This window comes from Atractosteus spatula, chromosome 5 (genome assembly GCF_055471065.1).
Source record: "Atractosteus spatula isolate fAtrSpa1 chromosome 5, fAtrSpa1.hap1, whole genome shotgun sequence".
NCBI classification, from domain to species: Eukaryota; Metazoa; Chordata; class Actinopteri; order Semionotiformes; family Lepisosteidae; genus Atractosteus; species Atractosteus spatula.
Genome location: NC_142710.1, coordinates 65158811 through 65184595, shown reverse-complemented (window position 1 = coordinate 65184595; position 25785 = coordinate 65158811). Strand labels below are relative to the sequence as shown.

General features: G+C 53.2%; 1 protein-coding gene across 1 annotated transcript in view; it reads right to left on the bottom strand.

The window, feature by feature from the left end:
• Positions 1-15403, bottom strand: part of sema3g (semaphorin 3G) — a 43975-nt gene extending 28572 nt beyond the window's left edge. Inside the window, exons 1-2 of the mRNA XM_088917285.1 lie at positions 14962-15403; positions 802-962 (exon numbers count right to left, since the gene is read on the bottom strand). Coding sequence (XP_088773411.1) covers positions 802-962; positions 14962-15079 — 279 coding nt within the window. The 5' untranslated portion in view covers positions 15080-15403. The remainder of the gene's footprint in view (positions 1-801; positions 963-14961) is intronic.
• Positions 15404-25785: the final 10382 nt, after the last annotated feature.

Here is a 25785-nt window from a genome sequence, read left to right as displayed (position 1 = left end):
TGGTAATGCATGGAGACAGTGGTCTGTAGTGTAGCTCAGGACAGTGGTCTGTGTACTGTATTACAGTTGTAATGCATGAAGACACTTGCCTGTACTATAACTCAGTAAGGATAGTGGTCTGTGTACTGTATTACAGTTGTAATGCATGAAGACACTTGCCTGTACTGTAACCCAGTAAGGACAGTGGTCTGTGTACTGTATTACAGTTGTAATGCATGAAGACACTTGCCTGTACTGTAACTCAGTAAGGATAGTGGTCTGTGTACTGTATTACAGTTGTAATGCATGAAGACACTTGCCTGTACTGTAACCCAGTAAGGACAGTGGTCTGTGTACTGTATTACAGTTGTAATGCATGAAGACACTTGCCTGTACTGTAACTCAGTAAGGATAGTGGTCTGTGTACTGTATTACAGTTGTAATGCATGAAGACACTTGCCTGTACTGTAACCCAGTAAGGACAGTGGTCTGTGTACTGTATTACAGTTGTAATGCATGAAGACACTTGCCTGTACTGTAACTCAGTAAGGATAGTGGTCTGTGTACTGTATTACAGTTGTAATGCATGAAGACACTTGCCTGTACTGTAACCCAGTAAGGACAGTGGTCTGTGTACTGTATTACAGTTGTAATGCATGAAGACACTTGCCTGTACTGTAACTTGGTAAGGATAGTGGTCTGTGTACTGTATTACAGTTGTAATGCGTGAAGACACTTGTCTGTACTGAAACAGTAGTCTGTCTGGTAGATAAAGCGCACTGTGATGCAGCTGGTCTCCCCTGCCCTAGAGAAAGACAGTACCTCTTTAGCATCCGGGTTGGCAGGGTCCAGGCTGAGGGAGTACAGGACGTCTCGTCCACCCAGGAAGAGCCGGTCATGGTACTCGTCCAGGAAAATGGTGCTCAGGCTGAGGGAGCCGCGGTTACCGCTGAACACCGAGGACCTGTTGGAGGCCAGGAGATCTGCAGCACACGGAGGGGATGAGAGGGAGTGAGGGAGTGAGGGAGTGAGGCAATTCACCTCTCCAGCTCTCACTCACACAGGCTGACCCTGCAGAAAACCAGGCTCTCAAAAGGCCGAGATGGAGGACAAAGTTGTAAAAACACATGGATATCAGGAAGAAAACTCTGGAAAGTCACCTTCTGTTGAATCATAACCAGTGGTGCTTTGGTTTAAAAGGAAGTATCCTACCAGCACGTCCTCCGTGTCAAGAGGGTGTTTTTGAAACCACAATGACAATTTCGGATGTCATACAGCTTATTTTCTCGGCTGATCCACTCTGAAGCTCTCCACCGACACATACCCACCCCTTCTGAATCAGATGCACCTCGCAGCAGGGAGGTTTTGTCACGCACGCGGGGCTGTTTCAGGGAGTGTGTGGAGCCATGCTGGGGTCATTCCCTCTCTGTGCTCCTGACCCGGGACCAGGCAGGTTCTCTCCAGGCCTGCAAGTCGGACAAACGGGCTCCTTTCTAAATTGCCAGGAGTCAGCGTTTACTCAGCTCTCTCTCTGAAACATGGGGATTAACACACCCTGCAACAGTGGTCTCTGCTTCCTGGGGGATCAGATAACTGTTCCTAGTCCCTGCAGGCCTCTGTGGGGCCCCCAGGAGCAGCCTCAGGTTGAAAGAGAAGTGCCATGCGCCAGTGTCTGCCCTCGCCCAGGCTCACCTTCAAATACAGCAGGAAGAAAACTGGAAACATACAGACTAAATCAAATAAAAACAGATGTCCAAATCTGGTGACTAGAGGCCTGATTTGTTAAAACAGGACGCTCTGTCAAAAAGCGATGCGTGGGACCATCTCCCCTGCCTGCTCATCGTCCTGTCTCTGTATAATAGACGTTCGACTCACTGGGGACGGAGGCAGCTGGTCAGGGCCGAACAGCGCACACTGTGAGCGAAGGACCAGGCTGTGCTCCCTGGGAGACACAGGGTAGGGTTACAGCCAGCCCCCAGCCTCCCGACACCCAGGCACGCCCGGGGATTAGCATGCCGCCCGCTGTCCGTCAGAATTAGGAGAAGGAACAGCAGCTCCATTCCGCAACACCTGTCCCGACAGCTAAGCCGAGGAATTCCTGGGCGCGCCTGGCCTGGCCACACAGGCAGCTGCTGCCTAAGAGCTTAACCAAAGCCCCATTCACTGCTGTTCTGCACCCCTGGCGCTAGGAAAGCCAAGAACCCCTCACACTGAGGCGCCCGGCAGCCATCACACAGCGCAAGAACGTTCCACTTGAGCACGGCCGGAATGAGCCAGAGCTCAAGGCAGTCACAATCGGCTTCACCACCTTGGGCTCTCCACCACCAGGCCCTGTGTAAGTCCAGAAAAGGACAGTTTGGCATTGAACGCACAGGAGGATAGACCTCTCCCCATACAGGGCCGCAGTACACGACAGGGTTAAAAGAGAATGTTTGCACCATTTATGGGCCGGGCCAGTATCAGACACTCTTGGGCCTTGGGCCGGCAGGTCAGGCCTCTGCTTTACAGCCCCCGCAAAAAACATTCTGCTCTCCAATCCGGATGTGAATGGAAATCCTACAGGACGCGAGAAGCAGAGTTCACTGAGAGTCCTTCAATCAGCCAGCGGGATTCGTTCAGGACTCTTCATGAGTCCGGTGAAAGGTGGCCTGCAGGAGACCAGCGGGGATCGCGCAGGTCTCTTCACCCCAAGGGCCGCTGGGATGTGTTTTTGTGTCTGTGCCCGGGGCGAGTGAGAGCGAGATTCGGGTCTCGGCGTCTGTGTGGGCCCTGGGATCACGCTGCAGTTTCCCATCACCCCGTTTGATGTGGGGCCAGGAGAGATTGCTGTGGTTTTGTGCTGTGCAGACAGGAACTGTGGAGCAGCCAGGCTCCTTTCTTGAGAAAGTAAAGAAACTGAGAGGAGAGGCTGGAGTTCAAGGTGGAACCAAACACCGGGAGCCAAGAACTTTCAAATACCGTCTCTGGTCTCTGGAGAAGAGCACGCTGTTCAACAGTTTTATGACTTGTGAGCTCAAAGGCACTCCCATGAACTGTTCATTCACTTCTTGCTAGATAAAGTGAAGGATTGTTTAACTCGCTACTTCCCTGTAGCCAGAAGAATTGAGGCTGGGGGTAGTATATGGTTGTAACGTAGTCACACAGCACATTACACATCTGTACAGTCCTCTTGTGTGTCCTGTCCAAGATCAGCTAGTCTACAAGGCCCGGAAAAAAATCCCAGTGGAAGAAGCGGACAGAAAGCACATGACGTGATGGACAAGAAGATGAAAGCACATCAAACCAATCAAGGCAAATCTACAGCCAGCTGCCGTGTTAACACGAGCAGCTCAATACTCAAGCAGTGGCCTAGTTTTACGAAAAGACTGAGCTACCTGACACTGGATATCCCAGGTGTTTCAGCACTGAGCGCCCTGCTGGTTTGGTGCCCCAGTTCAAAGCAGACGCACTAAAGAGCTCAGTCAGTATCGCTCAGGCAGGGTGCTGACAGACAGTGACAGCCTGTCAATGCGGTGGCTGTGTTTCTGTCAGAGGGTGGTTACATGTGCAGGGAGGGCGTGCAGACAGATACGCTCCCAGCCTGCCTGGGCAGTCTGCCTCCCTCCCCCTGGGGTCTCAGGGGACCCCCTGTCACTGAGCACACTGTTGATCTGTCTCCCCAAAAACTCCCCGGGGGTATCCGACCGCGAGGGGCTCTCGCTGTCTGTGCCCACCAGCGGAGTCTTTGGGTTTGGGGCCTGGGTTAGGGTTACAACTCAGGAGGTGCTCCGGAATGAGGTCAGGGCTGGAGACATGTGGATCCTCCAGAACGCTCCTGGGTTTTTTTTTTCTGGCAAGCAGATCAAGACTCTTCTAGACTAGGGATGGTGGGATGGAAAACAAGGCTTGTGGAGTTCAACAGCACGGAGTTTCACCGACACTCAGAGGCAGAAAAGACCGGGATACCAGGATGATCGGAATGGCTCAGCACTGGAGCGTGCCCGCTGTGGGGGTCCGTCTCTGCTCTGCAGAAACACAGATGCTGGAAATACCCGACAACGGACTAGTCTGCTGTATTTTCTGCAAAATTTCAAATCGGTGCAGCAGCAACAGCATAGGAATTTCACCTGCTCCTGTTCTAAATGGTCCTGTCCCTGCATTGTTACTAAAAGCCCAGTGTGTTAAGGAAGCAAGCCTGCTTCCTCCTGCTCCCTAGCCTAAAACAATGGGTATCCTCATGGCTCTGTCAGAATCCAACAACGCAGGCAGCTGCTAGCAATCCTGCTAAAATAAACACTTACCACGAACTGGGTTACAAAGTAACCCTTAGAGCACTTAGAGCAAGGCGGGATTAACAGAACTTCTGAGCACAGCCCTGACAAGGGGCAGGAGGAAGAGCCAGCAGAGTTTTCATCAGATGCTCAACAGGCACCTTCTGCAAGCTCGGAAAAAGCTCAGGAAAACAGATCCACGGACACCTGAAAGACCCCCACAGGCCGGACCGACAGGCTGCGTCTGGAAAACGTGACGAAGGATGGTGGCAGATCTGTCAGTGGCAGAGCTCTCCCACCACATTCCACCTTCCAGCGCTCGTCAGAGGGCTCCAGAGACGCTGACAGCACACTTGCCAAGCCAGAGCTGGCGACTGATCTTCACAGCTCCATCATCCATTAGCGAGCGCCGCAAGCCAGGACGAGCCTCGCAGCTCGGCTCCTTCACAGCTTTGCGCTGTGCGCTTTTGACAGAAATCGGCAGGGTTGGGACGTACAGTATGCCAGCCACCACCCCGAGAACTCTGTGCCTCCTTCACAGCTTACAGTAGGGGGATCGGGGGACTCCAGCACTTACAACGGGGTGATATTAGAGGAATAAAAGTGAAGAAAAAACACAAACAAGAATTTAAGTTTACTGGCAGAAGAAGACATTTTGGCCCATCCGATCGGTTTGTTTGGTAGCAACTAAGTGATCTGAGGATCTCATCCAGCCATTTGTCAAAAGTAACCAGGGTATTCTCTACAACAGCTTGTTCCACACTCCCACCTCCTTTGTGTAAACGTATCTCCTGTTCTCAGTCCTGCAGAAATGAGAGCTGGAGCTCTGGAAAGGGCAGACATTCCTCCCTGCAGGTTTATCTAGTGACGATTTTATATATGATCTCCTTCTCTGTTCAGGGATCAAGACTGCAGCCACAGGATTCACTGGTCCTGAGTGATTCCCACCCACACTGGGCATGTCCAACCCCATCCTGGAGAGCAAGCCTTTAGGAATCTGTTCATCTGCAGATGATCTGGACCTGAGGAAGATGGTCAGTGAGACCAGTTAAAGGAAATCAATCAAGTAACTAAAAAGAGCGCCTGGAAAAGACAACCTAGATGCTGCAGAACTATGTATCAGAGAGAACGTCTTTATCCTGACCTCTCCTCCAGCCTCCTCTAGAGTTAAGCCAGTGCCAGTCTCCTTGCTCCATCCAGACGGCTCAACACACGCCTCAGTATGGAGCCCCAAGGCCAAAGTTTCTGACATGCATCTGCCCCAGCTCGTCCCCTCCCTGTCCTAGGTGTTTGTCCAGATAATTGGAAGGAAAAACATCTCGCCTCTGCCTCCCGACTGCCCCCGTCTCCGGCTGTAATTGCCTCTCCTGGCTCGATTCCCCCTAATCCACTAATCTGCGAGAAGGCTGAGTGATCAGTTCACCCCCCCTGCCCTGTAACCAGACCCCCGGGATAATATTGATTCAGCAGGAAACCATCGGCCAGCAGGCTGGAACATCTCCTTTCGCTCTCCTCCCAAGAAAATACAGAGCCATTAGCATGGCGGGGTCTTCTAAACAGCCAGAGGCTGGCGGCGAGAGTACATGCCAGCGTTCGCAAACGATTCAAATGAGATCCAAGCTTAATTGGGCACAGGTTTCCACCACAAGGAAAGAACGCAGACAACTCACATTCGGCCTTCCAGTGACCTGCCACTTCCCCTGCATTGAAAACAGGGCAGGAGACACTTCTTTACCCAAAGGGTGGTGGGAGAGTGGAACAAGCTGCCCAGTCGCTTGGTTGAAGCCAATACCCTGGCCTGTCTCAAAAAACAGCTGGATCAATTAGCTACTAATTATCAAACGTGGCCAGCTTGACCAAACAGCCTCCTCTCATTCACAACCGATTTTATGTACCATTTTTAAGTGCTGTTTTTATGTGCCAGACACCCTTTTCTTACAGCACAACCATCTGACCTGCAGCACATCGTTAACCTGCAGTACCTCTCCAGCGTGACCCTAACTGGGAAAGCCAAGGGCAGTGGGAGTACACAGCCCACAGCACGAGGCTGGGGACTCCGTGTACTCAGGTCTGCACCTACGGCGTGCTGGTGAAGGCAGGGGGATAGTTGAAAAGGTGCTCACGCAGAATTTACATCTGGCCCACACCATCGTGAGGCCAAGATGAGGTGCATCATAGTCTGTGGTCAAATTGTGCACTGGGGGACACAAAACACATCCTGCGGTCACTGATGGAGAGGTACTGTGGCTGCACAGTTACGGAAGGACCAAGTGCTACATACAGCGTGCTTGGCTCACAACATCTGAACCGAATTAGACCAATGCCACGCTTTGCATACCAGGGCGAAGGACTCGCACACAACGTGCAGTGTGCTCTGCACAATCCCCCTTGTTCAAGACCACTGGATAGCGCAGGGACGTGCCAAGAATGTGAGGAATCTGACCACCTCCTTCAAACCCCGCGCCCTCATCAGGGCACGAATGAGTCTGCGGCTTGCTTGTTATTCATAGCTTCCACCTGCCACAGCACGCGAGACGTGCCCAGCACCCACTCCGTCGCTGTTTTCTCTCCTGGAAGGGCCGCTTTACACAAAGGGTGGTGGAAGTCTGGAACAATCTATCCTGCCAACCTGTTGAGGCCCATACCCTTGGACATGGCCGGAGGAGATTATCTGCTTGAAACAAGCTAGATGGACCCAACGGCCTCTTTCCATTCACAAACTCTTAAAAGCGCCACGTTGGGAGAAGCACGAGACGGACAAGAAAGGCTCTTGTTGTGCGAAGTATTGAGCCGCGACGGGTTTTACAGTCTGCACAGCTCCTGCGTGAAAGACAACACCAGGTGCACCAGCAATCACAGTTATTGGAATCGCATGGGTTTAAAGCAACATTTTGCTCTCCTGCTACATCAGTGCCGTTTCTGCAAAAAAACAGTAGCTGGAAAATCTACAATAGATCTGGGAGCTGCTAAATTTTCCATCAGTGTAATAATACGCTAATTGCTACTGTGTAGGTCTTGTGCCACAGGTTTTCTTTTTTAAAACATACCTCATTGGAATGAATTTATTGTTTCACCTGGAATAACAAGTATCTCTTTCACTTTTGCCTGTTCGCTCTGTTGAGTTAATGGAAGGACAAGGAAAGAAAATACAGAAACCCTCAGCTGGCGACCTGCCTGTGTTGTTCTTGGCCGAGAAGCTGCGAATCGCTCTGCTGTTCAGCTCTATTGTCGCGCGTTCCCCAGATCCAGCCTGATATAGCGCAGAGCGGCACTATGTCTTCCACTGCGTTCCTGGGGAAAACGGGATCACCAGACAGGCCACCAGATGCACGAGGAAAGGAACAAACTATCACTCTGATTGATCACCACACTGTCTTCACTGTCAGCAATTACCTCCATCATGTTAGAAGAAAAATGCCACTCATCTCTGTTCCAGAGGTTGATATACAGTATTACAGCTCCACAGGTTTAGATCTCATCCTGCTGTACAAAATACAGTGTATCCCTACATAACCTTTTGTCTTCACAATGTCTGGTGTGCTCCGAGGCAGGATTTATACACTGACCTTCATGCATAAATCTTCTAACAGTAACATTCATTGGCTTCAACCAGAACAACCGATAGCACATACAGTACAGTACATAAGTATGTGCACATTACACTATATACACCAGCACCACTTTGCACAACATGTACATAACACTAGCACAATATACTGATAGCATTCATGTATTTTATCCAAAGCAACTTTGGCTTGCACCTGTTGATGCACAAGGGCACTTTGCAAGCACAGCTTGGGTGAATTAACTCTCTCAAAGGTAGAGCAGCAGTATCTCACCCCGGATTCGAACCTGCAGCCCTCCAGGAACGAGTCCAGTACCCTGAGCACTGTGCCACACTGCTGCCACGAGAGCAATCCCAGAAAAGGGAGAGATGCAGCCAGAGACCACAGAAAAAGAAATTTCTTTTGTCTCCACAAGAAAGCAGGGAACACACACAGGGCTTGGCTAACGAAACTCCATGTTTCTCCAAAGTCCATCCTCAGCCCCCACGCCAGGTGTTTTCCCCATTCGGAAGCAGCTCCTGGACTGTAGAAATTCCCTAATTTAGCGCCCATTTGTCTGGGCTGTTCTGGCAAAGTCTCGACCGGCAGGAGGAGGCGGCCCGTCCTGTGCTGAGCGTGTGACTCTCAGCTCTCGTTTGACTAGTTGGGCTGAGTACCGATTTCTCTTGGGATGCTCTGCCACTGACGCCACAGCCCCAGTGCCCAGTGGACAGTGTCCTGGCAAGACACCAGGGTCTCCCACCACCCCTGCCCTCACCTGGCACTCACCTGGCCATGCAAAGACAGCTGGGATAGATGAAGACATAGCCAGACAGGAAGACTCACAGACAGACAGCCTGATAGAGACTGAGCTTAGTCCCAGTCTTGCACGATGATTTAAAAAAAGGAGCAACAAAAAATTCTAGAGCCAACATCAACCCTTTTCCTTATTGGGAACAGAAAGGCAGATTGTTTCTGCAGCAGAGGGGTGGGCTGTGCCAGTCTCTTCCATGGCACTGACCGCTTTCCTGGGCTCATGCTCTTCGCCTCTGAACACGGGCAGCAGAGGCCACAGCACACACAACATCCGTACGGCGCTATAGGGGTCCGAACTGCTCGAGGTGTAGCTTTTCGCCCAGGAAAATGAACACTCTTCCTGCGAGCCGTGAACCCCCCTGGCACAGTGAAACAGGCTCTGCACAGTAAAGTACACAGAGGCGCGCCGTCTGTTTACACACGGCTGGGGGAAGGCGAGAGGATATTCGCCGAGTAATGAACTTTAAAACAACCACATCCATCATCTCAGTACTGTGCGAGCGGAGGACAGAAGGCAGGGGCCAGGGAGGAGCGCAGCAGCGGTGGGCTTAACCATCGAACCCGGGTTCGAACATATCACATCACAGAGGAGACTCCAGAGCTCCTGGGGCCATTTGTATTGGTTGGCTCCTGATCCGTTTATTTCGGTCTCCCTCGGACCCTGGGGTCGGGCAACGTGACGAAAGACCAGATAAAGAAGGAAAGGGAGCCCTGTTGAAAGCTGGCAGCGGTGAAATTGCACTGAACCCCTGCCTCTTTGGCCAAGGCAATACCGTGCGTTTACCCTGCTTTCGCTCAGCTCTTCTCAGTCAACCAATAGCGTGCTTTTACCTGGGGGAAATCGCAGTAAACCTCAAGGAGAACAGGAGATGGGGCTGTGTAACGGATTAATTAAAAACGGGCAGGCCTGGCGACTTGCACTGCTGCCTCACAGGTCTTGGCTTCAAATCCAGACCGAGGGGTCCTTCTGTGTGGAGTCTGCATGGTCTTCTCCCTCCCAGAAGACACAAACTGGATAGGTTGAATTGCCTATACTAAACTTCTTCTTTTCTCTGTAGCCCCGCCCATGACTGGCACCCCTCTCAGCGCCAGGGTAGCTGTGTGGTTGAATGTGCAGGCCGGTCCTTAGACAATGCGCACAGCCGTACTTCACCGGTCTGTCTGGTGCTTCACTGGGCCTCAGATTACAGCCCGCGCAGAGCAAGGCGAATGACAGGACAGGAGAAGGGGCAGATCGCAGCAACCCCTCCCTTGATACCTCCACGCCCAGCGGAGGCACCCACCGTGACGGGAGACTCCGGGTGTCTGCTCCTATCCTGTGGCAGGTGTGCAGAATCACAGCTGAACACAGTCAGTACAGCACAAAGAGCCCCGCTGACGAAACAGAGCAGAGCCCCAGGCCAAACCTCAGACTCCAGCCAGATGTGGTGGCCGTGTAAACCAGGGCCTGATGCCAGACTATATTACCTAATTGGACGCATTGCCTGGATTTTAATAGGTAGCCATCAGCCAAGGAAGTGAGCACAATGGCCTATTGTTTCCACAAGCCGGTCCGAATTTGTTTTCCTCTGAATGAAGGATCACACCCCATCCCTAATGCTTTGCAGAAGATTCTAGAAGCAGCACCAAGGGCAGTGAGTGCTACTGGGGGGGAAACTGTCTGCCTAGCGCCGCAGGTGGAGCTGGAGCCTCCTACTAGTGAGCAGAGGAACCGCAGTGGCCGGCGGGGACACATTCTACCTCCCAGGCTCCTAAAAGCACAGGAAACCGCCACAGCCATAAAGTGAGCAAGAGTGCAGTAACTCTGCATGGACAAACACTGCATCCCAAGAGCACAATAAAGGAACAGAGACAGAATCTCTTCCTCTTGGACAATGAACTGGGACACAGTATGGCGCAGCCTGGAGTCGATCCGTCAGGAATCCGTGCTCACTCCTTCCCTCCCCCCCCCCCCCCCGTAGATTTTACTACAGTATGTGGCTCCTGGAGTTTTGGGGCTTACAGACTGTGGCGCCCCGAACACGAAGGGGTGCTTTTCATCCTGCCCAGCCCGTCACACAGCTTCTCGCTCTCCTTCAGTGTCTTCGCTCGGGGAAAGGCCCGAAGACGTTGCTGGAGGAGCTGGAGGGCCTGACAGGGGGACACACAGCCCTTTGTGCCTGCAGGTGCACCAGGTGTCTTTAAAGCAGCAGCACCCTTACGCGCTAACGAAGCCAGCAACTGACGGAGCTCGTTAAGGGAGGAGGTGGAAGGGGAACCCCTCGACACCCCAGCCCCTCCAGGTCCAGGACTGCCTGCCCGGCCTCAGACCCTGGAGTTCGGTCAGCAGGCAGGGGAACGGCAGCCGTTGTAAATGAAGTTCACTGCACACAGGGCTGGCGGAGGAGGAAAGGGGGTTTGATTATGACATTACAGACAAAAGCTCAGACACCAGCTCTGCACATCTGTCCGCCTTGCCGAAAGCCTGCGCAGTCTTGGAGCCGACATCCAGGACCGGCCCTGCTGGCACGGACTCTGCTCCTTAACATTCTTCCAGAGCTTGTAAGAGACTTCAAAAACAAGGAACACTGCGCAACGCTGACAGAACTCCAACAGCGAATCACTGACTATGCACACATCTGCCTTTCTTCGGGACCTCTGCTACCCACGCCGCTCCACCCCAGAAGACGGAACATGTCATCTCTGGAAACCCGTCCGGCTGAGCGAGGAGGCCAGACGCCTCTGCTTTAAACATCGGGTTTGTCGAAGCCATTCATCTTTCAACACAAATAAAGAGCACAACCCCAGAGTGCCATCTGGGGAAGGGAGAGAGCCCCTTTCTGCCCGAGTCAAACCCCGAGATCTCTCGGCCTGTGAAGGCTCTGAAGGTGCCTGTGCCTTCCCAGTGGCCTAATTTACAGCGCTGACGTGTGCCCACCCTTCAGGGACAGGAGGGGTTCACAATCTGCGCCCCAGTTCACAGATCCCAGCCTAGGACTCTCAGTCCACTCGCCTGACTTTTACGACTCGCACTGCTCAGCTTTCAAGAGCCGTTTCCCTGCTTCCTACTGCAAACAAGGCTGCCTCCCACACGCACAATCAATCTGAAGGAGGAACTGGCAGAATTTAAAGCCAAAGGAGGGGAAGAGGGGGTGAGAGGCCATCATGTTCGGTGGCGGGGGGTCAGGGGGACGGGATTCGGAATTGAACCTGTGGAATGTTTTTTTTTCTCCCTCTGTGTGCTTAACCATTGCATTGTTACTAATTGATTTAATTCATCCATGCAGCCACCTTCTGACCACTTCTTCCAGTTCAGGGTTGAGGGGGGAGCTGGAGCCTATCCCAGCAAGCAATGGGCGCAAGGCGGGGTACCCCCTGGACAGGACGCCGGTCTATCATGGGGCACACACAGACGGACCCCCTCACACTCCCACCAGGGCCATGGGCCCCAGTAGCCAATCAACCCACCAGCCTGTCTTTGCGCTGTGGCGCGAAACCAGAAACAACGCTCGCCTGGAGGAAACCCACACGAACGTGGGGAGAACGTGCAAACTCCACACAGATAGCACCCCAGGAGCTGAACCCAGGACCCCAGCGTCGCGAGGCAGCAATCCTGAGAGTCTGGTTTTATAAAGCGTTTTTACAGTCCAAGAAAGCGCCACAGAGAGACTCCCAGCTCTGCGCACCGTGGCCGGGGTCCCAGGCCTCCCTGGCAGGGTGGGGAAGGCACCAGAGAGACCCAGGAGGGTGCTGCGTCTAGCCTTTTGGCCTCCTGCTTCATGAAAACAAATCGAGTCCTGGTGCAATGGTTCCCAGTACTGAACCATTTTCTTTATTTTTTTTCCCCTCTTTCTGCCCGATTCGATTTTCTCCCCCCCCCCCCAATTTGCGCTCTATTGAGCCTCGGCGCTGGCAGCCCGACGGCGTTTTCCCAGCCAGAACTGGGCGGCTGCGTTACAAGAGCCTCGTTATGAAAGGCTCCCTCCCGGTCGGAGGCGGCGGAGGCGGCACCGGGCAGCGCTCCTCTCCTGCTCAGGAAGGCGTTAGAAAACCAGGAGAGAACCGAGAGCCGACCACCGAGACCGAGCCCCCCCCCCCCACCAGGGAAAAAAAAAGAAACAAAAACAGAAAATCCCCACGACGCCACGCAACACAACGTGTGGTTTCTTTTAACAGGCGAGTATTGGGTTGGGTTTAGGATTGATAAGCCGCAAAATCTTATGAGACACTGGAGTGGAGCTGTCTAAAGGCACAGTCCCGTTGCCCGTAGTTTATACTGTACGCGGCAGCAAACATCGGCTTGCCCGGACACTCATGAACCCGGGCACCTGTCAGAGTGGCCAGGTGTGATCCCGGAGAGTCACAATCCTGGTGGCTCAGTGGCTCAGTTTCTCAGCCTCTGGAACAGCGCCTCTCGGGACCGGCACGACAGGAAAGTCTCGGCACCTTCTCTCTCTCTCTCTCTCAAGAACCACATCTGGCCGCTGCTGGTTTCACTGAGCCCATCAGCAAGTGAATTCGTCAGAGCCCTGTGTTCCAAGTCCTTACAAATTGCCGATTTAAATCGGGAATGCAGAATTCCCCGTTTATTCCCAGCGCACGTCGCTCACCCCGCTGCGAGAGAGAGAGAGAGAGAGCGAATGTCTTTGCCGTATCCAAATGTACTGTAGAGTACTGCCGGACCTACAGCAGGGCGGTAAACCCAGCGCGAAGAGCGATTTGCCCGACAGCCCGCCGCTGCTAAACCACCAGGGGCTGTTGAACACCGGCGCGCTCTGGGTAGAAACCGCTGGCCGCCACATCTGGATAAAGAAATGACACTTTGCGTTAACACTGAGTTCTAAGCGGCCATTAATAACGTTGTTGATTTATAGCACTAATCTATATACCTTGGAACGTGGACACTACAAATTAGAAGTTCATTTTTATTGACCTTTGACCGAGTTATCACAATCTTGACGAGCCGGGGATTAATCTTAGTTGTGCGCGGGATATGCTGGGCGTCCTGGGACCTTGTAACATTAGCTTTCTGTAACCCCCCCCCCCCCCCATAAAAAGTTCCCATATTTCTAAAACGCCAGCTGTGCGTCTACTCTTTCGAAACAGTCAGCTGCTGGGCTGCTGGTCGGCCGAGACCTGAGCTCTTGAACGGTTTGTCGAAGAGTTACAGCGCGTCGCTTAGGCACGGAACAGCAGAGCTCTCGGCCGCGGTTCGAACCCGCAACCCTCGGCAGAGCCGTGACCGTCACTCCGCGCAAGCCGGCCTGCCTCCCTCCACGGCAGACCCGGTCCCTAAAACCCCGCGTGCGTGAGGAGCTTTGACTCGGCACAGCCTCGTTCACGACGAGTTAAAAAAATAAAATAAAGTGGGGTTTTCGCCAGTACGGGTACTGCGGGTTTGAAACGCGAAGCGCTGAAGTTGCAAAGGACACCGAGGAAGACACGAACTGGCGTCTTAATTAAACAGCAGCGTGCCGGCGGTGAGGGCGCAGAAGCGCTTTTCGTGACTGTAATTGAATTAAGGACCGGGCAAGCGAGGCGGCTCTGCGGAGGAGAGATTCGCTCGCCTGTCTTGCGCTCTGGCCACCTGACACTTTCGCAGACAAAATAAAAAGGAAAACGGGAAACTGAGTCTCAGTTTATTCGCCGAACAGCAGCTCCCAAGTCTTCCCTTCCGAAATTTTAAGATCTTTCCCTGCGCCCTTCGCTGAGCCCGCGGTGACCAAGACCATTTCTTAGACATATTCCCCCACAGTATTTGGGTATTATACATGAAAAACGAAGTAAAAGTGATTTTTTTTTCTTCCTAAGAAAAATAAATGTTTCTGGGTTTTTCTTTTAGTTTAGCTTGGATTTGGCGGCGGGAAAAAAAAAGTTTTGTGAAGATCTGCATCTGCGCCAAAGGTGCCTGTTAGGTTGTGAAGAATGTGTGACCCACAGTTCCAGTTAAAACATCGCACACCCCAAATTAACCGCTGAACCGCGAGTTAAACTGGAGATTGGCAAACGCGCTAGGATACCGGGTAGTGCTTTTCCTTAGGCAGAGGGAGTACCCTAAAGTCGCTCACCCGGCGGACGTCTTAATAAAATAAGTGTTATTCTGTCCAGGTGACGACTGAAGAGTAGCACTCGCCTCAACCTGACAGTCATCAGAATATACTGTCAAAAGATAGCTCGGCAGCACTCAATTCTGTCTTCAATACTCCAACACACCCTGCGGATATCATAGCTGTTAATGAATGATATTCAATGTACGTAACAGAGTCAGACACAGTCCCTCACTAAAATCCTTAGAACCCGAATCAGCAGCGAACGGACAGCAATGTACCCAGCAAAACCGCAACGACAGAGGAGGTCGGTGCCCACAGTAAATAAATGAATGAATTCATTACCCTTATAAGACAGGCGCAGTCGGGGCACATTCACTTTGGACGCGTCCGCCCAGAGAAGGTGGAGAACCGCCAGCAGAACCGCTGGCAGATTCTGGGACACGGCTGTAAATTCCTTCATGATTTCTTTCGGAAATGAGGGACTTCTCTTCTGGCGACGCGTCACGACACGGCGCCTGGGTGCTGGATCTCCGCGGTTCTGCCGTCTGTGTTGCCGAGTGCGGATCTCTCTCTCTCTTTCTAAATGAGCGGTGTTTCGGCTGTTTGGGCTCGGCGAGAGGAGAGGTCCCCCGGTGTCCCCAGAAGTCGGGCGCAGCTCACGGGCAAGCCTCGCCTGAAATTTCCCCGCAGACGCTCAACGCCGGTGCTTCTCCTCCCTCGCCAGCAAAGTCTCGACTTTGTGGATCTCTCCCGTTCGTGTGGTTTTTTTTTTAGTCGGAGCCTGAGAAAGACCCACCCCGCATCTCTTAGCGAAGAGCAAAAAAAAAAACACTGAGGAAACTAACTGCTGAGACCCGCCTCCAATAGCGAGTTCAAAATACTTCAGCCTGGGTACCAGCGTGAAAGCGCAGCTTCGCTTAGCGCCCCACCTTCTCCAGATCAGCGGTGCCTTGCGCCTTTCGGAAGCATCAGGTGTCCCAGCCCGCTGTCACCTAGCCTCCGTGCGGGCTGAGCTTTCCAGTGACCCGCTTTGACCCCCACAGACCCCGTTTCTTAAGTGAGCACAGCCCCAGCGCAAGCTTGAATTAACGTCATTCTCCCGGGGGAGGAGAGGCCAGCTCCCAGGTGTCGCGGTGAACTCCCGGACAGCACGGGGGTGTCAGAAAGGGTTACTTTTAATGAAGCGTCCTTTGTGCGATACGCCTTTACAAGAGATGGTCGCAGGTTGTTTTTTATAAAACGATCTTTTGTTGTTTTTGTTCTCGTTCGGAAATTCAAAAGGAGCCGCAGCTCATTTAAACCGCAAATTGGACACAAGACGGAGTCGCATTCCTGGGCTGTCTGAATCATGGCAACACCAGCCCGTTTGAAAAGACCATGTTGCAACTCTGACGATTCTTTTGAAGTCCTGCTTATTCGCCCTCGTTAATTGCCCTCAATTTCTCATTCCTCCCCGAGCGCGGGCTCAGCTGGAATCTAATCTTGCAGGGTTAGAAACCCGCGCGGAGGAGGAACACCCCGACCCGACACTCGGGATTACCCAGTAGGCAAACCAAACACTTTTCGGAAAGTGTTTTTTAAAAAAACAGACGCCGAGAAGTGCATCACAATCCTCTCTGAGCAACCAGCCCCCCCGTCTGATTCCACTGCCAGCCTGCCCTTGTGTTGGGCTTGTGTGAGCTCTGCTGAAGTAGCACCTACACCCAGACAGTATTTCACAGAGCAGGCATTTTTGAAACACAGTTCTGGGAGCCAGAGGCTGCAATAATGCCTATTTCTACAGCAGGGAGCTCCCAGTCTTGGTCCCAAGAGCCGAGCTTAATTACCCACTTGAAGCTTTAATTGGGCTAATTGGAATGGCCACGAGATTGTTATTTTAGCTTTCAAAACGCAATAATTAAAACTCAGCTTCCACCGTGGTTAAGAGCCGAGCACAGCGAAACACTTCTAATGACTCCTGTTACTGGGTCAGTTCAAGGTTCGCTTGTTTCACAACAGAACCCAGCAGGTGCGTGTGTGTGTGTGGGGGGGGGGGACCTCCAGGATGGGGAACCCCCCTCTAGAGCTCGGGGAATGCCTAGAGAGGGTGACCCCTCCTGTGCTGTTTTACACACGGGCTCAGCTCTGGCCCGGCCCTGGAGTCACACTGGACTCGCGCACGAGCATGATGGAAGCTCAAGCCCGGCAAAGCCCCTCCGAGGGACCGGCCAGGCTGCGCTGCATCGAGTCCAGATGAAACACGGAGGCGGGCCGTCGTGCCTGGAGCGGGGGTCAAGGTTCATTGTGGGCTGAGTGGGCTACAAGCCCTACGCCCCTGTGCAATGCCGTGCACATGAAAAACACAACAAGGTCTACAAACGAGAGGACAGCTACGCACATCTGGCCCGCTCGGTAAGTTAGTCGCTCATTGATCACAGAATCTCATCGGGCTGTTTCTTTAAAGAATCCAGTGTGCCGTCTTCAACGTCTTGTTCCACACCCCCACCACCCTTCGGGTAAAGAAGTGCCTCAAGTTGTGATTGCCCTGTGCTTGTTTTTCACCTGAACAAGAGAGCTAGGCCTATACGTTGTGGGGATTGAAAGAATCCAGAGCATTAGCTCTGACACCATGGCTGGGTTCCAGACTCCCACGATTGTTTAAATAAGTGTCTCTTGTGTTCTTTTTTCCAAAAGGTTCAGGTGTTCAGGTGCCGTGCGCCTGAACAGGAAACTAGGATTACTGTGACGTGCTGTGACACGATGTTCATCTCGCGCCACCTCTCCCTCGTTTCCCTAATAAGGAGGACGAGTGGCCGCATGAGTGCAGAGCCAATCCAGTGGGCTATTTGACTTTTAAATGCAATCAGGCCCGGATGTCTCGCGGCTCTGGCGAGGAGCACGGGGAGGGATGCGGTCGGCAGGCAGCCGGTGGGCTGTGGGGGTGATAAATCTCCCCGCTGCGTGCCCGTGTCGCAGCGCTGGTCAGGGCTGTTAGAGCCCAGGCTTGACTGATGTTACTGCAGCTGGAATCTCTCCAGGGGGCGTGCTCGGGGATTCGGTTTCTCTTCCTGCCCTCAGCCTCAGCCTTCAGCTTTTGTTTTGTTTTTTTTAAAAAAAAGGCCAGGCCAAGGGAAAGTAAAAACTAAAATAATGAAGTTGTGAAGAAGAGCCTGCGGCCGGGGGACAGCAGAGAACATTCCTGTCCAGGCCGACACACTCCAGCAGCAAGCAGCTGGCCTGGTTCCAGGACGCTAACAGATCTGTCTGCGCAGGTGTCAGGTGGAGGACAGGGCAGGCTGTCTCCTGGGAGCACACAGCGGACAGTGTTGCGTTGGCAGCACCTTTGGTTGCTGTAAGCCTGTGTGCTCCCAGTACACACACAGCCGGTGCTTCTGACTGTGTTTGTCTGGGGTCTGTCTGCATCTGGCACAGGAACACAGAGCTGCAGCATTACCACTTCATCCCACAGTCTACCTGTCCGTCTAGCTGACCTACCTGTCCGTCTAGCTAAACTATCTGTCTGTGCTTCCAGCTAAACTATCTGTCTGTCCTTCTAGCTGACCTACCTGTCCGTCTAGCTAAACTATCTGTCTGTCCTTTTCGCTAAACTACCTGTCTGTCTGTCTAGCTAACATCTCTTTCAGTTTCTATTTGCCTGTCTTTCACAGAACTACTTAATATTCATTCTGCTAATTCCTAGCAAACCTTCCACAGGCAGGAGAGCAGTTACCGGACCTGAACTCGAGGCGGGTGAAGCCGGCCGGGTACGGGCACAGGGGTCGGGTCTGAACCCGTTCAAACTCCTCGTGTCCCGCTCTCTTGAGCCTGAATGTCAGCCCGGCACACAAGGGCTTGAGCTGAGCACACGCTGCTCATGTTGTGTGAATCTGCGGTGCCTGTTACACCCGCAGCACGCAGACGGGTGGGATACAGCACCTCCCTGAGCGCTGGGCTACAGATTCAGTTACTGTCGGAGTCGAATCTGTCCTCAGGCTACGGGGTGTGAGCTCTGTCAATACCAGGACGTCAGGGTTAGCACGCAGACGGAGTGCTCACTGCTCCAGGAAGACAGCGGACGTCTGCACCAACACCACATGGGCACTCGTGTCTTATTTTTGAGAGGAACAGGGCACGGTGCTCTCCACACGTGTTGTACAGTACAAGATCAGACCTACGGCCCTAATTCTAAGGCGGACGGGTACTGAGAAGGCAGCACTGCTTGGCCCTCCAGTCTTACTCGTTTCTCTTGCTCGTTTCAGAACGTCGCTCTCTGGAACAGATGCAGCACCTCGACTCCCTGGGGGCCAGCAGGATGCAGCCCAGCCAGTTTAACGTCACTTCGGCCTGGACACCAGCATGAAAGCGCAGCTCCGCTTAATGCCCCACCTTCAACACGCTGCAGGAACACGAGGTATCCCAGCCCCACCCCTGACTTCCACCCCACCCTGGGCCGCCTAAAGCACGGAAATTAGGGACAGCCACCAAACAGGGAGGTCCGGCTTTTAAAGCTGCTCGTAAATACATAAATCACAGAAAAAAAGTGTCCTTTAAAAGAAAAGCCCTGAGAGTAAAAATGTGGGGGCTTCCCCTGCAGCACTGACCCCTGACCCCTGACCCCTGACCCAAACCCGGAAACAAACCAAACACTCAGCAGAGTTCCCTTTGAAGATGATGCTACATCGGGCAGTCGTCCTGGCTCCATCACCCAGCAGCTGACAGTATCCCACAAGCCCTTCTACCTTCTTCGTCTTGAACGCACCAGATTACGAGGGGAACCGAGTCAAGTCAGATTATAAATCTTCGGAATGACCAGTGAAGCACCAACCAGAGAACACAGTTGCAAGCCGCGGGGAAGCGCACCTCTTTACACGAAGGGTTGTGGGAGCGTGGAACAAGCTACGCCTCCTGTGCCCAGCTTATCATGTGCTGCTCCTCAGCAAACTCCACCACAAAAGTTCTTTTCATAACTCCAAGATTCTGATCAAAATTCTTCAGGGTGCTTTTTCCCCTCCATAAAAAAAATCTCCTCAGGGTGCCATTTTTAGATTTTTTATCTTCACATCTGGCCCAGTGCAGTCTAACCCATCCCTGCCCCCATCCTCCCCTCCCATCTCCTCATCCCTGCCGGATCACAATCCCTTACCGCAGCGCAGTGGCCAAGGGCTGGAAGACTTCCAGAGGCCTCCTCCCGGATCCTCCGTCTGCCAGGAGAACTGTGAAAGGTTTGCCTGAGCAGAGCCATTCCTGGAAGCTCTGCCTTTTCGGCCACCCGACTCAGCCCGGAGTCATCGCCGCTCCGGGCGACCTTCAACGCTGTGGATAAGAGCGATAAGCCCAAGAGCCGGCATCGAGCCTGTGCGTCGCCGTCCCTCCTAGCTTGGCTGCCTCACCAGTGTCCTTACCCGCCCGGCGTTTCCTGGTGGCACGCCGAGGGAGGGCAGCAGGAGCAGCAGTGAGGATACCGAGCTGGCAGCTGTTGGCATCCGGAGAGGGGAAAGTGAGGCTGTGCAGCAACGCGCCAGGCTCGACGAGGTCATGACCCCGGCGCAACAGAAAACAACGTCACAGCAGAGGCGTCTTTGACCGTGACCTTTGACCCCCGTGCTCCATATGTATTTGTTTATTCGTCCGGGCGGGCGGTCATTAATCAGGGTGCTGACAGAGGAAGGGGACCTCCTGCGTGCCGTGTCGGCCCCAGGTCAGGACGCCCACTTTGGAGTATAAGGCTCTGGGGCAAGGGGGAGTGGGCACTGTAACTCCCATCGTGTCTAATGACAGGCAGAGCAAGGCGCGCCGACGCTTTCATTTAAAATGTCGAAAATGCTTCCAAATTCGATCAGCTGGGGGGGGGGGGGGGGAAGTACCCATGGCTCTGAGCAGGCCTTATCTTCATTCCAGCAGGACAGGCCCCCAACAAACCAGCTGATTTCCACGAGCAGCTCTAACTACTGCAAGCACCAGACTGCAGCTGCAGAGCTCCTGTGTTCAAGAAGCTCAGATACCCAGCGCCGGAAATCACGCAACCAAGCTCTCCTGCCCCTCGTCCCTCTTCCCTGCTCGCCATAGAGCCACCTGGGATACACTGTTTGGCTCAGCTGAATGCCAGGAGTCTGATAGCAGGTCTGGGATTAATTGTGAGCCCAGATCTTACAGTCACATGACGCAGGCGATGAATTTCCTGACTCAATGAGAGCATTGTTACTGTACATAGATCGGTTCATATTCTGAAACTCAAAGCAGACGGTGAGAGCCCTGATTCTCAGTGTTAGTGAACCCCTCCGTGTCGGGTGACAGTGATGCCAGATCACACAGACACAGAGCCCCCGCAGACACACGATGCTCTTCAAGACTGCCTCCATGATACCGCGTTCCCTCATGGAGCTTTCCGAGCCATTCTGTGTACACCCTAGAGCTTTCTCTCGGTGCTGGTGACCCGGCTCCGGGTTCAAGCCCAGTTATCCCGTCAGTGCTGTCTCCGGGTCTTTTCTGCTGAGAGATTTTACAGGATTGCTCCTTGCAGAAAGCGCGGGGTCCTCAGTCTGCCAAGGGGAGGGTGTGCTGACCTCCGACGTGGAATCTCACGGGCATTTATTAGAAGGAGAATCGTTGGGGAGAGTAAAAAAAAAAACCTCAGCCATTTCCACAGCACTCCTCTGCCCGAGCTGGGGGACCCAGCAGCAGGGTGCTCAGGCCAGATCACCCCAGTCTCTCTGGCACGCCCCGAGACCCTCAAGCCTCCTACTGGATAACAACAGCAGTGTAGACCTATGAGGGATCACCTGGGAAGAAGATAAACCCACTGGGTGTCATTTAGAGTAATCTGGGGCTTCCTGACGCTAATCAGGGTATTTCCTAGATTAGCGCTAATTACCGCTTGAGAATCCGTCAGGAAGTACATGTGCATCACAGCCTGTTAGCGTCCTTCCACTCAGAGGCTTTTGTTCTGTCTTTATAATGTCAGTCCTGACGCAGGTCTCTAAACCACAGCTCACTTCCTCGCGTTACAAAATACACGCGTCCCGCCAGAGCTTCCGCTTCTGTGTTCGTTGTCACTTCTCCTAAATCCGGGACTAAGGCGTCTTCGGGGTCGATTCAGTCAGTGGAGGGGGGGGGGGGGGTGCGGCTCAGATCCAGGAAAAGAAGCAGTGGTCAGTGACGAGTGAGACCGCAAGTTCCAGTTCCAGATGAGACACCCAGAGGGCAGCTGTGAAATCAGAAGCAGGCCGACTACAGGAGCGAGAAAGGGACACGAGGTTTTCAAACACGGCGTCTAGTGCTGACAGGCCCAGGGGACCATTTTTATCCTTGAATGGAAGGCTGAGGGGGGATCTGACACAAGGGTTCAGAATCCAAGAACAGGAGGCGCTTCTTTACACAGAGGCTGGTGGGAGTGTGGAACAACCTCCTCAGAGATGTTGTTGAAGATGGTGACCCTGTTTCTCTCAATGAAACAGCCAGAAAACATCCTCCCATCGGGACAGCAGATGCTTCTTTACACAAAGGGTGACAGAGGTGTGGAACAAGCTCAGTATTGACTTACATTTGCACTCTTATATAGATGGCGTATAAGCCGGGTGAGACCATTTCCTCAAGGGGGCGACAGCAGTGTCTCAACCTGGGATGTGAACCTGCAACCTTCCAGTTCCAAGTACAGAATCCAAGGTGCTGTGCCACACTCCTGCCAAGTGCCCTGACTGCAGCCTGACCTCCAACGCGGCTCTGGGGTGGACGTCTGCCCTCCAGGCGGCCGAAGGCCTTGGGTGTGTCACGTCCAGGCGCAGGGGTCGCGCTCAGTAGGGACACCCTAGCGGGACTCTGGCTTCGCATGGGACAGTAGACTGTGCCTCTGTGGCTAGCGGTGAGCCGGGAAGATAAAAAAAAATCAGAGAGCGGAATTGAACAAAAATGCAACATGTATTTTTTTAATAAAAAAATGAGGCAACACAATCCTCTCTGTCAGTGCCAAGCGAGGCAGCGCCAGGCTGTGACCGCTCTGAGGACAGGCCTGCGAGCTCACAAGGCGGTCAGGACCATGTGTTAACAATTTCTCCCTGTACAGATACAACTTTTGTGCTTTTTTTTCTCCCAACCTCAAACAAATCTGAAGGATTTACTACGTGCAACACGTTCTATTACATATCCACTGCGAGCGCCACAGGGGCCGGGTTACGACGGCCGTTGAAAATGAGGGTTTCTGGTCTTTCGCCTATAAAACTACACCTGGAGAAAACGCAGTAAAAGTCCCATTGAAAAGACTGACAAGACTGGAGTTTTATTCTGTGAAGTCTGAAAAGCAGGCAGCAGTGTCAGTTTTCCTCTCTTGTTCCACTACATGTTAAAGCTGTCCCAGTGCCACAGGAGACCAGAGTCAATTCCAGACACGTTTTTAATTGGAAATATCTGGGAATGAGAAGGATCGGAAAGGTCTGTCGTTTCTACTGGGTGGAGAGACGAACATCAGGCCGAAGCAAAGCAGCCCTTGTTCTCCTACTCCAGCACTCCGTTACGATTTCACAGAAGCGCTTCCTACTGCCGCTTCTGCGTAGTTCCCATTTCCGTCTTTTCATGTTATTCCTGAAACACGGATGCCAGTGTTTGTATATAATCGAGCATCCTGCAATGCTCCACACACTTGACAATCGGATATTTTAATCTTTTACATTTTTTTTCTGGGTGGGGCGAAGGGGTGGGAGAGATTTGGGGGGTGCACACCTGGCAGAGTGTGACAATTGGACCCTGGTGGGCTGTGCCGGGCAGGGCACCGACGGGCTCGTGTGGGTCCAGAAGCCATGTGGCTCAGGCAACCAGTAAGCTCCTCCCACCACACCCCACTCATTCATAGTCCATGGATGCCCCACCCCCCAACCCAATCATGCCACACCCTTCCCCTGCCCAGCCAAGCCCCGCCCCCCCACCCAAAAGCTGCAAAGCTGCAGAGAACAGGCAACACCAGCAGAGCCTGTTTCACATCACCAGCCTGCTCCTTGCACACACACCTCCTCAAGGACACCAGCAAAGCCAGCACCTGTCTTTTCACCCCTCACTGCCGTTGGCTAGTTCCCCATTTCCCTGTGTCGCCCACTCCGAGTCCTCTTGCGAAATGCCACTAAATAGGTCCCAGAGGCTGCTCGATACACTGCAGCGCAGCACAGTGCAGCGCAGACTAGAGCTGCCTGCAGGCCCAGGGTGCAGAATCCCCCACCCCACAAGGCCCCCCACACTGAACAGACAAAACCGCTGAGCCTGTCGAATAAGCTGCATCCGATCGCTTAGGTGTTATCTTCATTCTGATTAATATTAGTGGCAGTAGCTGTAGAAGTGTTGGGATTAATATTTCGGTTCTCAGCCGCCACTTTTTTCACAGTAAAAATCCCATTGACCAACAGCCCTCTGTGTGCTCAGGAACTGGGAAGGAGGCTCACTTTCCGACACTGATTAAGCCAGCTTAACTTGCAAACAAAAAAAAAAACAAACAAACTTTTTTTTTGTATCCCATTGCTTGAAATCCCCTGTGACTTTTTGTGATTCTGGTGAGAAACGCTCCTTTGAGATTCGGGGTCCTACTGAAAGACTTTAATTGTGTTAAGAAGCCCAGCTGCACAGAGGATTCCAGGGCTTGAGGTGGAAGGCAGGTATGGGGATCATGTGCTCCTTTGTCCGAGAGGGCGGGGTCAGAGGTCAGGGGTCAGAGGTCGGATCAGCATGGCCTCCTGTTGGAATATTGGATTACCTGGATTTAGGAAGGAGGTAGTGTGTCCGTCGCCCTATTCAACAGGCTCTCCAAGGGGGCTGATGCATTAACGCAAAGAAATGGAAGGCTTGGTCACCTGAAAGGAGGGCCACACGCTGCTCATTTTGATTTTGTCAAGTCGTTCGACCGTGCGAAATCCCAGCCCGGGCCTTTCTCGCTCCCCTCACCGCCTTCTCTTCCCCAGCACAGTCTAGGCGACAGCAGAAAACAGCAGCAATCAGCCTCTGAGGCCCCGTGGCCCTGTGGAGAGACCCCAGGCTGGTGTCAGGGGTGCTGAGAGATGGACCTCACTGCGGATCTGCTGCGCCTGTCCAGTTTCACATCGGGGGGGGGGAGGGTGGAACGGGCTAGTGGAAGAGACAAGAGAGCTCAGGTAGATCTCTCCGCGTCTCCCGGCCGTGCCTGAGCACCGTGGTCTCCGGATTTCCCAGCCAGATTCAGACGGACAGAGCTCCCCCTTGCCCCCTTACTCTGAAACGAGGAGATAAAGGCTGCCGCTCGGACGAGCGCGGGGCGATCCGGAGCGTGCCGGTGTGAGGTGAGCCACGGGGCCCCGTGCCCGAGTCCAGTGGCCCCGCGGCATGCTCGGCCGGTCTGCCCGGTCTCACCCCCCCACCCGTAGTGAGCTTGCAGCTCGCCCCGCTGACAGGGGAACCTCCAAAATAATCCGCAGGTCGAGAGACTCTTGCCACTCTCCTGAAACACGGCTGTGCTTCCAAGCAGGGTGTTGTTACACCAAATACACACACACTCACAAAACAACACAAACACACACACAGAGGCACTCATCCATTGGAAACTTTTCCCAGAAGATTACGGCGATCTGGAAGCAATTTTCTCCGCTGAAGCTGCGGGCCCAATTGAGCCCTGAGCATGCGTGGCGTGTTTAGACAGGGATAATCAGTCACTCGGGCTCGGAGAGAGAAGTCCCATCAGGCCGGGCTGGAGCGCGCGGGCAGCGAGAGGGGAGCAGGGAGCAGTGACCCCCCTAATGAAGCAGCTGACTGAAAGGAGGATCAGTGCAGGGGCTCTGGGACACCTGAACCTGGTTAATATTAAATCCTGCAGGGCCTGAGGGCTGATCACAGAGCTGACTTCCAGAGGCAGCCTGGAATCCCGTCAAGCTCTGAAGTAAAAAACGAAACACCCCCAACGTCTCGCCTACCGCAGGAGCAATCAGGGGGCTGCCATCGCAGCCAGCCTGGGTTTCCACTCTCCGAGACGGACACAGAACCTCTCCGGTCTCACTGTGGGAATCACCAATTGGAAGAAGTAAAGAGTCTAGTTGCAGGAACATTATACACGCATTTTTCAAAATTATTACCAGATCTGCATTAAAGTGAAATACGCCAGCTTTTTCTAACATCTCCAGGATAGTTTGCATGTAACATAATATACACATTTCACCACACACATTAAGGATGACTGGGAATATG